General features: G+C 33.1%; 1 protein-coding gene across 11 annotated transcripts in view; it reads left to right on the top strand.

Moving 5' to 3' along the window:
• The window catches only part of LOC121411917 (voltage-dependent calcium channel subunit alpha-2/delta-2-like), an 87,930-nt gene that overhangs the window by 21,189 nt on the left and 50,721 nt on the right, over positions 1–16,020 (top strand). For 6 of the 11 annotated variants that reach the window (XM_041604816.1, XM_041604818.1, XM_041604807.1 and 3 more), the window contains exons 7-10: positions 11,521–11,584; positions 13,839–13,889; positions 14,970–15,069; positions 15,896–15,964. In XM_041604816.1, coding sequence (XP_041460750.1) covers positions 11,521–11,584; positions 13,839–13,889; positions 14,970–15,069; positions 15,896–15,964 — 284 coding nt within the window. Of the gene's footprint in view, positions 1–378; positions 425–3,362; positions 3,418–5,501; positions 5,557–7,405; positions 7,461–11,520; positions 11,585–13,838; positions 13,890–14,969; positions 15,070–15,895; positions 15,965–16,020 lie in introns of all 11 variants that reach the window. The other 5 variants (XM_041604819.1, XM_041604811.1, XM_041604809.1 and 2 more) reach the window with 5 other exon arrangements.

Genomic DNA, 16,020 nt, shown 5'->3' on the forward strand with positions numbered 1-16,020 from the left:
TACAGAGGTTTGTAAAAACAAGCAACTTGGGCTATCAATAACTTTACTGGAATGTTTACAATTTACATTACAGGTAAAGAGCTATGGCTGCCTATGAGAAGCTCAAGCTTTCAAGTGCAATGATAATTTTGTTGACTAAGTTTTTGCAATTGGCAAAGAGATAAATTGCAACAATATATTTGATACCTTTTGTACAGAGTAGAATTGCTCATGGTAGAACAGTGTACTTTTAATAGTGTACTTTTCTTATGAAAATATATCTCTACCCATAAAGTAGAATTTTTAATTATTTTCACTGGCTTTAGAATTACGGTAACCATACAAACTAAAATGAGAAGAGACTTGAATGAGATCATCATTGTTTATGTACCTTTTCAGCTGGACCTGATATTAGTGGACTTTATGATGCTCGTTTGAGGAAATGGTAAAACTACAAATTTTTGTGTTTTTTACCATCTTTGCCACGTATCCCAGCTACCATGTTTTGTTGCATGCAATATCTTTTCTCCCATTGATAGTGATCCATCAATCATGTGCTAACATTATACACCATAGACATCCATGTGATTGGATAGATCAAAATTATTTATTTCATACATATATGGTCCAACACACTTTAATTGTACATTTGTATCTATTGATACATTTTATTTCCCACATTAGGCCAAGAAATTGTGGTAAAAGTCGTAAAGCCCTTCTGGAAATCATTGCCATTCAATATCAAAACATGAATTATCTCCTTTCAGAGTAAAGGCTATGAATATACTGTTGTAGACCTATAAGAATGATGACATTGGAAAGTTAATAAGGCACACCTCAAAATCACATTTAAATCAAGAATATTGTTTTTAATGTTATTATGTACACTGTACATGTATAGAACTGTCTTTGAATTAAATCTCCCTCATGAGCTCCTTATATTAGTTCAATGCAAAAACATATATGGCAAGAAAATGAAACTACAGGCAAAAGGCAAAAGAAATGAAGATATTTCAGCTCAGCCTCTATTCAATTCAGATTCTGGTTGTGGGCTGTACTCAATGGAAAAAATGTACAAATTGTTTGAATGTCAATGAAATGGATATGCTAAAAATACATTAAGAGACTTATTGTGATAAAAAACATTTGGAGATATGTTTTGATTAGAAATTGTGTAGCTCTCGTTATTATTTTTATACATTTAAGGTAAATTTTACAGGTTTGGTTTGTTCTGGCCATTACCTGTACACAATAATTGCACATGCAAGCAAGTATATATATTTACCCAGGGTTATAGCTATAAAGGTCAAAGCACATATATATTTCCAATCCACCCTGCACATGTCCTACCATTGTATCCTCAATCATTTCATTATCACATCATATTTTATTTCAAATCATAGTATGTGCTATCGCATTATAATGAAGTGTTAAGGTGTTTATTGTTTATTTTTTCAAGAAAAAAATTGTTACCCGATCATGGATCTTACTCCATGAGTCCATGCATCCAATTACAATATCATGTTTATATCTGTTCTTGCATAAACGTGTTTATCCAATGTACTGATGCGCAGTCTCATTCACAGTACACAGTACACATGGGAGAGAAGACATGAAATTAGCACTTGGTTTTATTTACCGTATGAAAATCACAAGAAAATACATTGCACAAGATATGAGATTAAATATGAATATATAATAACAGTTAAAAATATATGGATGGATCACTCTATTCAGAACCATTGATATAATGGCTCTCTTCTTCCTCTTCTTCCTAAAGGTCCAGTAGAGGTCCAGAAACGAAGCTTTCATTGTGGAATTCTGTTTTATTCTTATTTGTATTGACTTCTGTGCACAGCAAAACATACTATATGGCAAACATTCTCTGTAAATACATAATTTGACATTTACAATGTATGCATTCATTTGGGCTAGAATTCATTGCAATACATGTAGTGCATTAGAGAGAGAGAGTGGAGGTAGAATTGGCGGTGCTGGTTTAGATACATGTGGGTTTTTAAATTGGTTATAAATGGATTGAGAACAAAATCTTGCCCAAAATTCTTTGCACTGGAACACTCAAAACTTGAACAGAACCATAACAGATACATTTATGTAGGCATGCATTTGTAATACGTTATGATGTTCAGTTTTCACAAATCACAATCTAACCATAACAAAATGTTGAATTGTAAATATGAGTGCATTTGATTCTTGAACTTGTTTGATTATGAATTTCCCTTTTTAATGCAGTGGTGAGGTATTGATCTTAATATGTATCTTTCTAACTTAATGTTTACAGTTTTATGCTGAATGATTTTTGTTCGCCCTTGATATCTTTGTTAATTCTGTGTTAACATCTTGTAAAATAAATGATTATGCATTGTATCCATAGACAATGAAACACCATGCACAGAAGGTTACTACAGAATCGTTAAGTGTAACTTCATGATTTGAACTACGGTACTACCTCTGTCACATTTACCTTGGCAACTGTGGACTTTAAAATATCCATGGCCAGTAGGCTACACTAGCAGTTATATGGTCCACAGGCATGTATAGTAAGGGTTGCCACGCAGTGTGTTTTGAAGTTTTGGAGAAACTGCTGCCATTTGTCTTTACAGTGATGTCACAGCTGCGATGGCCATGTAGGTTCTTGACGATCGAGGCTGGCAAAAGTTGAATGCAGTGCACCCACATGTCAAATGCAAGGTCACCGTACATTTCACAGAACCTTAGTAGAATTATAATTTTACATTGATGTGGATTTTTTCTAATTTCTATGGCAAATGTAAAATTGAAAGAGTTATAATTCCAGGCTATAGTTCTACATCTATCGTCACTGCTATGGCCTGTTGCCACAGAAATGATCATAGAGCTCTGGAAACTAAAAAATGAGCCCTAAAAATTCATTGCAATGTTAAAGTTTTATATCCAATGTTGCGGATTCAGGCAGTGAGATGTGAAAAGTAGCCCCCAAAAATAATGAGTTTATTTTTGTCTAGTTGCAGCCATCAACTAGCTAGCAACCAGTGGTTGACGTAGTATTCAATTGATATTAAAGTTATTAAACACTAGTAGCAAACAGTAATGCACTATAATATTGCTTGAATATGTATCTGCATGCTGATTGGAGCTTATTAAACTGTCCACTGTCTAATAACTAGCCTGCCACTAGCTTGTAATTAGCTAGCCACCAGCTAGCCACTAGCAAGATACCGGCTTTTAGCAAACTTGAAATTAATTTGAGGGAATGAACAGTCTTTTTGGCTGTATGATGACCTTTGATATTGTTTTTCTGAGCGTAAATATTTTCCATCTGAAAAGCCTGAAAGATCATGAAATGTGAAAATGCACGGTATATTTATTTTCTTTCCTTCCAGCCTTAGAAGTTGAAACCACACCCACTTATACTTATGACCCTCGTGTACGGAAATGGTAATGATGTAGAATATGTAGTTATCTTGGTATGGGGAAGATCTTGAGGAACATTAAAGTGCACGAACATGTACTATTTTTTGGTGTATTTCTAAAATTTTAATATCAGCCCTTTAACATACATGTACACCCACTTGTCATATACATGTACCTGCCCACCCCTCCCCAATAAACTGAATATTAATTTTTTATTTCATTCTAACCCTAGAAATTATTAAACATTTTTGTAGTGTTTATAGAAATGATTATGCCTCACCTATTGTAGGTGGTTGCTGGACGTGTTACGTTATCCTTCTGTCCATCCGGGGGCTCATTTCATAAAACTTGTAAACAAAAACATGTAGTAACAGTGTTAAGCTACTGAAATCGTTAATTATAATGAAATTGTTATAGAAATTGTGTATTTGTTATTATAAAAGTCTTTATGAAACAGTATCATCTTCAAATGTACAAGTTTAAATGTGTATACATGTATGAGTGACAGTTATCCTATATTAATCAATTTGAAGTGTAGGCCTATCAAAGAAAAAAACTCAACAGTCACAAGGTCATGAGTATAGGCCTAATATGAAGAAATATTTCAGGGTCTCAATTTCAAAGTTGGTCCATACAGGGATTTAGACCATGTATTATCCATATTTGAGGGAGAGTGACCAGATTAGATTTGTGGTCATGAGATCATCTGGAGAATTAAAGAGGAAATTCACCCTGACATAAAGTTTATTGTAAAAATAGCAGAAAAATAGTAAAAAAAAATTGCAAAATTTCAAGGAAAATCCATCAAAGAATAAAAAAGTTATATGAATTTTAATCATATGATTTGAGACCTCATATGCAAGCAGCTCTCCTACATACATGTATGGTAAAAAAAAATAAATGACACATCATTTTCCCAGAAAATTGAAAATGGTTTTTATTTTTTCGTTAGGCTATCAATAAACAAATCATTTCACATGCGCTCCTAATAAGAAACTAAAAATTAAGTAATCACGAACCATTGAAAAAATCAAATTCATGCTTTTTATATTACATAACAAATGGGACAGCTGCTCGTTTATGACGCCACTAATCAAATATTTCAAATTGTAATAACTTTCTTAATATTTTATGGATTTTCCTCATACCATCACCAATAAGAATTTTTTCTGCTATCTTTACTTATGGTTACATATGTAATGTAACCATTTTATTTTGTTTGTACTTTTGTACTTTTTTGTACTTTGTACTTTTTTTGACTGGTTTGAATAAATTCAATTCAATTCACTAACTTTCGTCTGGGTGAACTTCTCTATCAAATAACGTGCCTTCTCCCATGTTGGTTGATTATGTGTGCTTGTTAGCATTTTCCAGATGTCTTTCTGAAAGGAGATCTGACATGTATATGGCAAAGAACAGGGATATTTTTTTTCTAAGAATTGAGAGGAAAGTCCTGAACAGATCTTTGAAAGAAAACAATGTAAATTAGCAATACGATGTTATTGTTGACTAATTTGGCCAGTTGGTGCAGACTCGCCATTTTTTATATTTGTGAAACGCGATTAATTTACACCTCACGGTGCAGACACGCCAATTTTGCTCCGCCAAAATAATAGGATCAGACCCGTGAGCCGGTGAAGATACGGCAGTTTTTCTCTGTGTAAACACAAAGTCAAGTATGCCCTGGAGCAGATAGAGTGCGTTTCATGAAGAAAATTTTATCCACTGATCTATGTCTTTGTCCCGCGAGCCGATTCTGATCCGCGAGCTGGGACAGCTTGTAAACGCGACGCAAGACCCACAAGCCGAGTCTGCACCGCGAGTCAGGGCAGCGTGTAAGTTTCACGGAAGAAGTGGACAATTTTAAAGGGCCCTTTTTCTTTTCAACAGTAGCCCTGTTCGTACTTTAATCACTTCACAAATAACAAGTGTCATGTCGTAATATTGTTAATGTTAACATAATTGATAACTTTGTAGGTCTACAATGTATTTTGTGAGAGATTGATCCTAGACTGGGCTGTTATGATTGCATGGAATTATAAAGCAGGTAATGTTCGTCTGTTTTCCTGCAACGGTTCTTATGAAAGCCCAACCATTTCATCTTTTAGTTGTTCCAGTTGTTGAACCTGATGATTATACTGAAGATCCACGCAATAGAAAGTGGTAAAATCCTTATTCAGACTCCTCAGGACTCGTCAGGACTCTAATTTTCTTTCCAGTATCTTTTGAAGCATTAACTAAAATGCCTTACGCACTAAAGCTGCTATACAGTAAATACAGCGTTAATTGCTTTATATGTTATTTGATGCTATATTCAATTCCTTTAATGTGCGAAAGTAACAAATTTTCTATTTCTAAGTTTCTCAAAGATCTATGGATGTGCATGAACATCCTTTCTAACAATAAGGTTCTATTAATTTTTGTAGTTTCTATTTATTATCATTATTACCATTAATTAAAAAAAATGTAAATCGTGATTTAAGAAAAGCAATTTCGAAAGGAATTAAAATCCATCAGGACAAATATAAATCTTTGAACTGGTGAAACTTCAATTGTAAGTATTTAGACAGAATTCATTTCATGTAAAAATATTATAACAAAAATGGATTGTAAGAACAACAAGTCTGCTCTTAACATATATTAAATGATTAGTGTTTGTAAGCAAACTCCTTACATACATGCACCAATGCTTGCAAGGTTACTTGCCATCTTATCTCAGAGAACTCATTGATGAAAATGAAAAATGAAAATCCATATTTATATATTTGATCAATATGTGCCCCAAAGAAAGTTCAGATCAAACAAGAAATCTTTGCTGGTAATTTACAAAATTAATAGTCAATTATGTGGCTCTCGTTCTTTCAAAATGTTATCTGCTGAGCTTCCGAACAACTTGCTTGATATCGTGAAACAAGCTAATACTGAAGAATTATTTCAGTCCTTTTTGTAAGATAAGATATACGTGTACTTCATTGATTACATGCTCCTCTGTAAACAGGTGTTTCTTTCTCTCTTTTCTTCTAAAGCGCAGAGAGATGCAATGTTATCACTATGATATGCAATACCGTATATATATTTAGCCCTGTTTATCATTATTGTTATTATTGATAAGCATACCACTAACGCTTGAACCATAAAATATAACATGAGCCTTATGCTGATGATATTAATGCTAGCAATATATAATAAAATATAAAAGTGATGATGATGTTCACGATGATAAGAATAATGATGATGATGATGATAGTGATAATTGTATTGGTAGTAATGAAAATGAAAATGACGATAATGAAGAAAATTATAATTGATGATAGTGATCATGATGTTAAGTTTATAACAAATAGCATATATGCTATTTGTTATAAACTTAACATCATGATCACTGTATATCAATTTGACCTTGTCATGTATAGAAGGTTTGGCATATTCCAAGATAGTTAAAGAGTCAATAAGCTAAGAATCTGAGCAAATTTTTAGAATTCTAAAATTCTCGTAGGTTGCCATTCACCCTGACAATGATCAATCATATTATATACATGTAATGGGTGTTATCAAGTTCAGTGTTGGAAGCACATTTTGGATTGCGTTTTCTAGCTCCAAAACCTATTCTGATTTAAAAACAAACAATCCAGATCCCAATATTCACTCTAAAAAACGAGCTAATTTAGCTCTTAAAGAGCATGTATAGTGACTGCACTTCCGAGTGCGGATTTGTCTGGTTCAAATTTTAATGAGAAATATCAGCACTCCGAAGTGCAGTCACTATACACGCTCTATAAGAACTAAATTAGCTCTTCGTTTTTTTAGAGTGTTGACAGGTCAACACGTAGTGAGTGACTTTTCAGGACCATCTTCATTTTATGTTTGGTGTTATACTCATGTACAAATTGACCTAGCACCAACACCAAGAGGTCAACACTGAACTTGAAATCACCTATTGTATATCATTTAATACCATGGGACATGAGTGTAGCAGTATTATGATGATATTGAAACTGTTTTCTTCTCCTAGCGCGATTATACACAGAAGATGTAACAGAACCCTTTACTGCCCGCACTAGAAAATGGTATGAGAAAGATTGCTTGAATTTGAAAACTTTGCTTTGATCATTTACCCTCGCCTGATGACCGTGACCCAACATTTGCTCCTGTGAAAATTCATTTAATTTTTTTCCATTTTCAATTTTTGATAAGATAAATTGATGGTGCAAATAGTAATTTGAAAACCTTGCTTTGAGCAATTACCCTCTCTTGGTGACCTGTCATTTGCTCCTGTGAAAATTCATTTATATATTTTTTGTTTCCATTTTCAATATGTGATAAGATACATTGATTGTTCACATTGAGTAACTAATTATTTACAAACAATAAATTACAAGACTTCAAAGCCTTCTAAAATTTGGGAAAGGGACAATAATGTGAATCATACTCAAGTATCACATAACATTTCAATATTACACAAGCATAGGGGCCATTGATTTTTTTTCAACCATTCTTTTAATTTAAAGAAATTAAATTTTGATTTGTTAGTGTTGAGTACCCTCTTTCAGTAATGTTAATTGTTATTTTACTTTTAAAGTGTACAGTTTGAACACATAGAATATCACAAAATTACAGACTATAAAGAGCGAGATAAATTTTCAGCTCATCTCATGCCTGATTTTACATGTATATAAATGATAAAGATGTTCCATACAAAATTACAAAATTCATCCAACAGAGTTTTTTGTGTGTCATATTCCTATTTAAACTGTTTGGGCCTAAACATTCTGATAATCTAGTAATGAATCAGGATAGTGACATTCATGTTTGGGGTTTGCCAAAACTAAAAAATAACCTTTCAAGTAAACTTACATGAAAAGACAAAATCACAAAATCATACATTTAGAATGTCAGGAAGTTGTGAAAAGACAGACCAGTATGTACTTAGCATTCCTTTGTGCAGTTGCTCCTATTCTAATTTTTTAAGACTTAAAGGGGAACCAACCCAAATAAAAACTTGTTTTTATAAGAAAAAGAAATATCAGACAAGTTGATAGGTGAAAGTTTGAACAATATTGGACAAACATTAAGACAGTTTATGAATTTTTAAGAATTGTAAATATTGGTAATCACTACATATGGAGACCTCAAATTGGCCGCATATGAGATGCCATTTATGTAAGGCAATGACTACTCTTTCATGTACATGTACTCCACTACATATTTGGCTTAACTGTAATTTTTCCCAAAAGTTTTTATTTCAAATTATATTTTCTTTCATTAGGACCTTAAACATTATACTACCTTGGGTTATATTCAGATTACTGCCCAAGGGAATGGGTACTTAAGAGAAACCACAAATCCCTGATAATAAAGTACATGGTCTATGGGAAACTTGTCCTTGCCCCTTGTCATAATTTACTTACCCAGTTGCCAATTTGAAATCTACATACTATTAGTGATCTCAATTTTAAAGTAGCTATAACTTTCTTATTTCGTGTCCGATATCTTTCAAGCTTTCACCATTCTGTTTTATGAATTTTTCTTCTTCCAACATAACATTTTATGGCCAAGGCTGAAATTTCCCTTTAAATAGTGTTAAGATAGGGATTGGTTTTCATAATACTAGGGTAAGGAATGCATCTATTTTTACACAATGAGGTTAAGCAAGGGCTAGTTTTGTGCTAGATTATATTCATGCATATATATTTCAAACAAGCGATTTCAGCTGGAGCAAATGTCTTTTAATCTTATTCTTGAACCCCTTAATGGAACTTTTTTGCATCTATGGTGAGCAGAACCTCATTTTTCGCACCCTCTGAGTAAAAATTTTCTCTGTCGCAGGAACTAATTTTCCAAAACCTTAATGGAAAACTCCCTGACATCAAGATGGTTTTGATAAAACAGAAAAATGAAAGGAAATTATTTGTGAAGGTTTGCCAAAAATTGATGAAAGAGTAACAGTTATTGATAGTTAATTAAGTTTTAAATATGTGATTTTATATTTGAGCAGTTTTCCCTTGTCATGTGATACAGACTTATATCATAAAATACTATTTTCTCCAAATATTTTAAATTATCTTAACTGTGCATTCAATTTATCAGATTTTATTCCAATTTCAATGAGAATATTGTATTCGTCACAAAGGTATTGAATTCTTGATATGGGGGAGCTGCTTGAACGTAATGTCAATTTATTACTGTATTATTCTTTGATGGATTTTTGTCAAATTGTAATTGTATCATTACGTTGGTATTTTTTTTAATTGAGATCACATTGATGTCATGAACTTCCCCTTTCACAAACTATCCGCTGATGGTTCTAACAGCCTATAAAGCTAAATGCATGTGACCTCCCTGAGCCTTTGTAGCTTAAAATGCTGAATACAATTACATCATATTTATCTGTCTTCTCTGAATAACTAGCTAAAGTATAACCTACTTAGCATAATGATATTCTAACTCAGAGCTCCAGAGTTATTAAGGAGTAATGTAAGCATGCTTTGATTATGATATTTAAACAACCTGAGTGTGTACTACTTTCGATGTAATATTCGTAAATATATAATAACAGTAAATAATGCAAACTCATAAATGGGCAAATGTATTAACTTTGCTGTATGATTATGTATTCAAAGCAAATTAAGGATTACATATATTGTGACTTGTACAACACTTATACAGTTTTTGCAGGATTACCTACATGAACTGTGATGTGGGCCGGCTTACCCAATGAGTGGGAAGAAGGGACTATATGATTGCTCTTTATTTATTGATGCATGGAGCACTGAAGAATCATGCAATATTGGAGTACATTTATGTCTTGTATTGTAAAAACCACAGGTATCGAAGAGTAGCGTTGTTCATCTGTGTAAAACTGTAAGAATAAAAAGAGTTGTCAAACAGAAGATTGAAATGTACATCTCTTAGGCCCTCTCAGCATAGTTTATTGATTTTTGTTCTTAGATTTGCGTGTGATATTACATGCCTTTTGAAATGGAACAAACAATTATTAGGGGATCCCTTCTTTGCCCAGTACTTAGTTATTTTTTTGTATTGTGAAGGAACTGGTTTACAATAATATTTTGTTTGGATCACTCACGATGCACTAATATTGTCTTTTGAAAGTGTACTAATCATTAACACTAACATAACTATATTCAAACATGCTATTATGTATACTCAAGAATGTTTGGATCTAACATTTTGCCTTTGATAATCATATACATGCTGTTAGTCTTTCATGCAAAGCTCTTAATCACTTTGAAACTTTCATTTTGTATGTTTCTTTTGTTCTGCATATCTCTGCAGATATTTACAAATTCAGTTGTAATCAAGACTTTTTACAATTTGAACTTACTTTTGCAGAGAGAAAATGAATTCATTTATGACTAAATTGCAAGAAATATTTATATTTTGATGGAATTGGTCATGATATATTTCATTTAAAGTTTTTGGTACTATTATAAAAAGGAAAGCTTATGCATAAAAGAAGTTTAATGATAATGTTGATTATCAAGGATTTCTCCAAAAACAATGAATGTAGGCCTGAATATTACAATGTGTACAGTTATGTTGAATGGGCCTAAAATTCACTGATTGTCTCCAAGGAACAATCCCAGCAATCAGTGGAAATATTTTTTTAAAATGTAAAATTTAAAACTATATTTTATCCTCTCAGTAACTGAATTCTGAGATTTAACATGGATCTACCCGGAATCAAAGTTGTTCCAAGATATAGTGGTTTACAAAATTGAATTAATTTAGATTCTTACTCTCGTTCCAATGCTTTATTTTTTATATACACTCTTAGTCTAACAAAGTAAGAATAGACTAATTTTGTGACTAGTTTATTAATCAACTGATGTGTCAACATCTAATCTATTCATAATATCAAGTATATTCTAGTCTGAAATGAATGTGTTCTATTCAAATGCAAATAGCAAATAGTAAAAATGTCTGAAATAATTGTTGAAACAAGCTGATTCGTGTCCTGATTATCTGGTTTGTTTTATGAGAGCAAATTCATCCCTTACTAAAATATGATCTCTGTTATCTCTGTGACTAATCATTCCTTCATAGTTTGTACCTTCTTCTATGTGGTTGACTAACACCCCTAGTCTCCTTCCCCATTCCATCTTTCAGCTAAAGAGTGGGTTTCTGCAGGGGAACCTGATAAAGACCAATATGATGTTCGGCGTAGGGGCTGGTAAGTGAGGCTATTAACAGGAAACAATCATGACTGCTGCTTCATAGATGTGATCAACATACCTTGTATATATGATTTGGCTTTAAAAAAACAATATGCTTTGCTTTTATTATCTTTATATTAAAGCAAACGTGTGTTACAAAGCATCTCTCTCTCTTGGTTGTATATGCTATAATATATTATAAAAATTTATAATTTTTGTTTCTTGCTGTAGTAGGAAAAATTTAATGTGCGATTATCAGCACAATCCAATAAAAGTTCAAACTCCAAGAAGTTCAAGTAGAACTTATTTCCATTTCATGTGGTTATCTTTAGACAAATCAAGCAAAAATATCACAAATCTTGTGTTCATGCTATGAAACATTATGTAACATTATTCTATCAGATGCAGTCCTTGCAGGTTTTATTGAGAAGTTGCATATATATTTATTTAATTGTTTTTTTCTACTAAGCTGCATTTAGGATTACTGTATGTTTTTCCTCTTCTGAATTATTATATCCTCCCAATATATTTTCATATACAGATTGTAATGTTGAATAACTAATTCCTTGTATATTTCAAAACTAAACTAGCACTTATTAATTGCATGCATCGTCTTAATATACATGTAGATGTATATTCCTGTAGTTAATGTTTATAGCCTGTTTTCAGTGCACTTATTTACACAGTATTTATTTCCCTTTTAAAAAGCAATCCTTTAATCATTTGTTCATCTAACAAGCTCAGTATATTTTATATCAACATGGGACTGAATGTGATACTCAATCATAATTTTGTATTGCACTCCATAATTTCATATTTGTGAATTTTGTATATTTTCAGTTAGGGAGAGTGAAGATTAATCAATTTTTAATACAAATTAATAATAAAATAATAATAGTGAAGGTAGAGTGTGCATATTCCAACCAGAGCATTGTCTTTGAAGAGACTTCATGATATCTATGGGCATATGTTTGGTCCTCGAGAGGACCACATTAACTTGAAGTTTTGGCAAGTATATTCTGTCTTTAGGAGAATGAGCAAATTCATGAAAAGCAGACCAATATGGTACATACTCTAGGGTGCTGTATGCCATACAGAATGCTTAATGCTGTTCCAGGCAGATTGGACACGTTACCGTTTAGGGGTCATATTGTTATTGCACAATATTAGTCAGCCTCTCAGAACTAATGGCCAGAATTCACAGAGGTAGTTTTGAAAACCATCTGTTGCACTCATGGCTTATACAAAGTCCTTTATACAGGGGTGTGAGAGTTCAGCTATTTAGCTGATTTCAGCTATATTTGTTTCTTAATTGTCAACTTATTCCAGCATTCTTTGTTTTTTGTCTGTACAAAGTATAGGAGCTTTTGTAATTTCAGCTATTTTAATTTGTTCTTGCTCACACCCTGTTTATAATTATGCTTAAACACTGCTTTTAATGAAAAAAGTGTTCAATGCTGATTCGCGCTTGTCACAGTGCACCAAATTGATGCCTGTTGCCATGGTTGAATACACAATTTTATTTATGAGTCCACTGTTTTGAGCAGTGGACTCAATAAAGCAAAACAGTGGACTTGTGAATGAAATAGCGTGGATAACCACGGCAACATACAAGCATCAATTTGGCGCACTGGGACAAAAACGTGCATGAGTATTGGTCAATTGTTTTCAAAACCACCTTTGTGAATTTAGGCTGTTGTGTCTATTCCGGCTGGATCAGCGCAGGCTAGAGTACATTGGATGGTCCTTTTCAGGACCAAATATAAGCCAATAGAAGATACATGGTGAACTCTGAAGCCTTAACATTGATTCATTCTCTACCATAAGAAGTTATTTCATTTATTAATTAACTATGCTGGTAGGTAAAAAAAAAACAATCCTAAGAAATATCTATATATATGCTATGTTAGACCTTGTAAGAAATATAGGATCTTGTTCCTTGCAATTTTTTTAGAAAAATTAGAAGTTTTTTAATTCATCTAATAAAAGCCAAGTATTCTAATATTACACACTCTTTTTCATGCTTGAATTCAAAGAAATATGCAAAAATGGTAGAAAATAATGCAGTAAATAACAAAAAATAATATGCAATTTTAAGACAAAACAATTAAGGGATCATATTTTTATTCATAATGTTATTTTTCATAAAGACTATGAACTTAAAACGTAGATCTTTGTTTTCAACTTCGCTTTTTGTTGTGATTGAACTGAAATAAAATTGACATTCTTTAACATGAAGAATGACTTTGAATTTGTGAATCTCTTTTCTAGGTACATCCAGGCAACAAGCTCTCCAAAGGATGTCATGATCCTCATTGACTCGTGAGTTTGTGGCCAATTTTTTTTGTCATAGGAATTGATTGTGCTATTATGGAAGACTACTTGTAAAAATTCATCCATAAAGCTGTTTGTACTCAGTCACATTTGATCTACAGCTGCCATATGGCGAGTCAAAAACAGCCTTTTATCATTTTTGTAATTTAGCTTAATTTATGTGGTTTTGATAAAAATTAATAAAACAATTGTTTTGACTAGCTGTACAGCCGCCATAGATTAAATGTGACTGAGGTATAAGTTCTACACAACTTATTGTGTGACTGTTGACATTTTCTTTAGCCAATGATGGGAGCACCGAGCACACTACCTATGGTATGGTTCTGGTCAAATTTTGACTTGTTTTACATTTGATTAACTTTGCACTCCAAAATGCAAACTAGGAATTTGATCTAAGGTGATGATTGGATTTCAACTTTAACCATTTTACTCTTGCAATTATTTGATGATGGGATTCAAGATTTCAGTTATGATGATAATATACATTTTGGATGTTCTGACTGGAATGGAATCTAAACCAGGAGCTGGACATATAGGAACAGAAGATATCTCATCTAGAACTGAACCTTATGTACATGGATGTATGTAGGGCCGTCTCCACCAGCCCGAGTTTTCAAATTAGCGCACAATTTCTGATCTGGCAAATTATCCCGGTCTGAACAATCTCAAGATTATTTGTAATGGAGACGCAATTATCGCACTAGGTCGCAGGATTAGTCTCGAGATTGCAATCGAAAGTCAACTTGGGATTATTTGCAAAATAGCACACAATTTTACGAATTAACCCACTAATTCGTAGGTGAGGACGCACTTGGGATTATTTTATTCACGATGTCAGACAATAATGCGTCAATGCCTGGCTCTAGCAGGAATCGCTCTTCTTGCCATGGTGGAGACGGGGTTTCTTGAATCTCGAGATTAATGGTGAAGAGGGTCGATCAGGCTAAAATCTTGAGATTGAGCAAACTCGGGCTGGTGCAGCACTGCCTTATGATACATACATGCATGCATGTGCACAAAATTGCTACTGTTCCCATAAAACTTTCTTCTTTCTAAACTTATTGATAGGAGCGGAAGCACATTTGGAATGACTCTGAAGATCATCAAGGTCTCTGTCTCAAAGGCACTGGACACCCTTGGAAATGATGACTTTGTCAATGTAGCATGGGTAAGTGATGAACCTACCAAGGTTTCTCCTATAAATGCACTTTTCTGGGCAATGAATCTATTAGGAAAGTTGTTAGCACTGACAAGTTTTCATTGTCTGATAGTAACCATAGTAACAACTTGCAACCAGTGTTTCTCAGCCAATCACAAACTATGAAACTGCAATGATTGATGGTAGCACTGATTGCATCTTGTGTTTTGTACACCAGAGATATTGGACAGGTAGTTTTATCTGGGACCAGATGTAGAAAAGATTTGCTTTTAAAAATCAAATAAAACATGAGATGCAATTCTCCATTGATATTTAATTTGAAATCATGTTAATTTCAACCTTTTCTGCAAAGGATCCCTGGGACTGTTTCATAAAGAGTTACACCTATGGTGACTTTGCCATACCATGATGGTTACAGGACTCAATAAAATTTAAGCTTTTCGTGGTAGTTACAATAATGACAAATTTACCATCATGGTCGTATGCAGAAAATTTTCCGTGGGGGGGCAAGACATGTAAAATTTTTTTTGAAGAAATTGAAAAGTGAGAGACCAAAGCAACCGAGGTTCTCATGGGGGTGCTTATGCATTTTCGAAAGCGAAATTAAAGGATTTTGTGCACACTTTTGGTGAATGTTATGATATATTCAGTAAAAAAAAGTAGGTTTTCAAAATTTCTGGGGGCAACTGCCCCCAGCTATATTTGCCATGGTTTTTTGTCTTTGTGAAGTGGGTACCAGATCATATATGAAATCCTAAAGTCTGAATTGGACTGTCTGATGATCAGAGGAGAATTGCCAAAGTTAATTTTAATCTTCCCATATTTCTGATTCCAGTTTAGTAAAGATGTCCAGAATGTAAGCTGCTTCAATACCTTTGTTCAAGCTAACCTTAGGAACAAGAAGGTAAGACTCTCCATTATTGCACATTGATGTATTTGATATATTTAAAGACATAAAGC

This window comes from Lytechinus variegatus, chromosome 3, assembly GCF_018143015.1.
Source record: "Lytechinus variegatus isolate NC3 chromosome 3, Lvar_3.0, whole genome shotgun sequence".
NCBI classification, from domain to species: Eukaryota; Metazoa; Echinodermata; class Echinoidea; order Temnopleuroida; family Toxopneustidae; genus Lytechinus; species Lytechinus variegatus.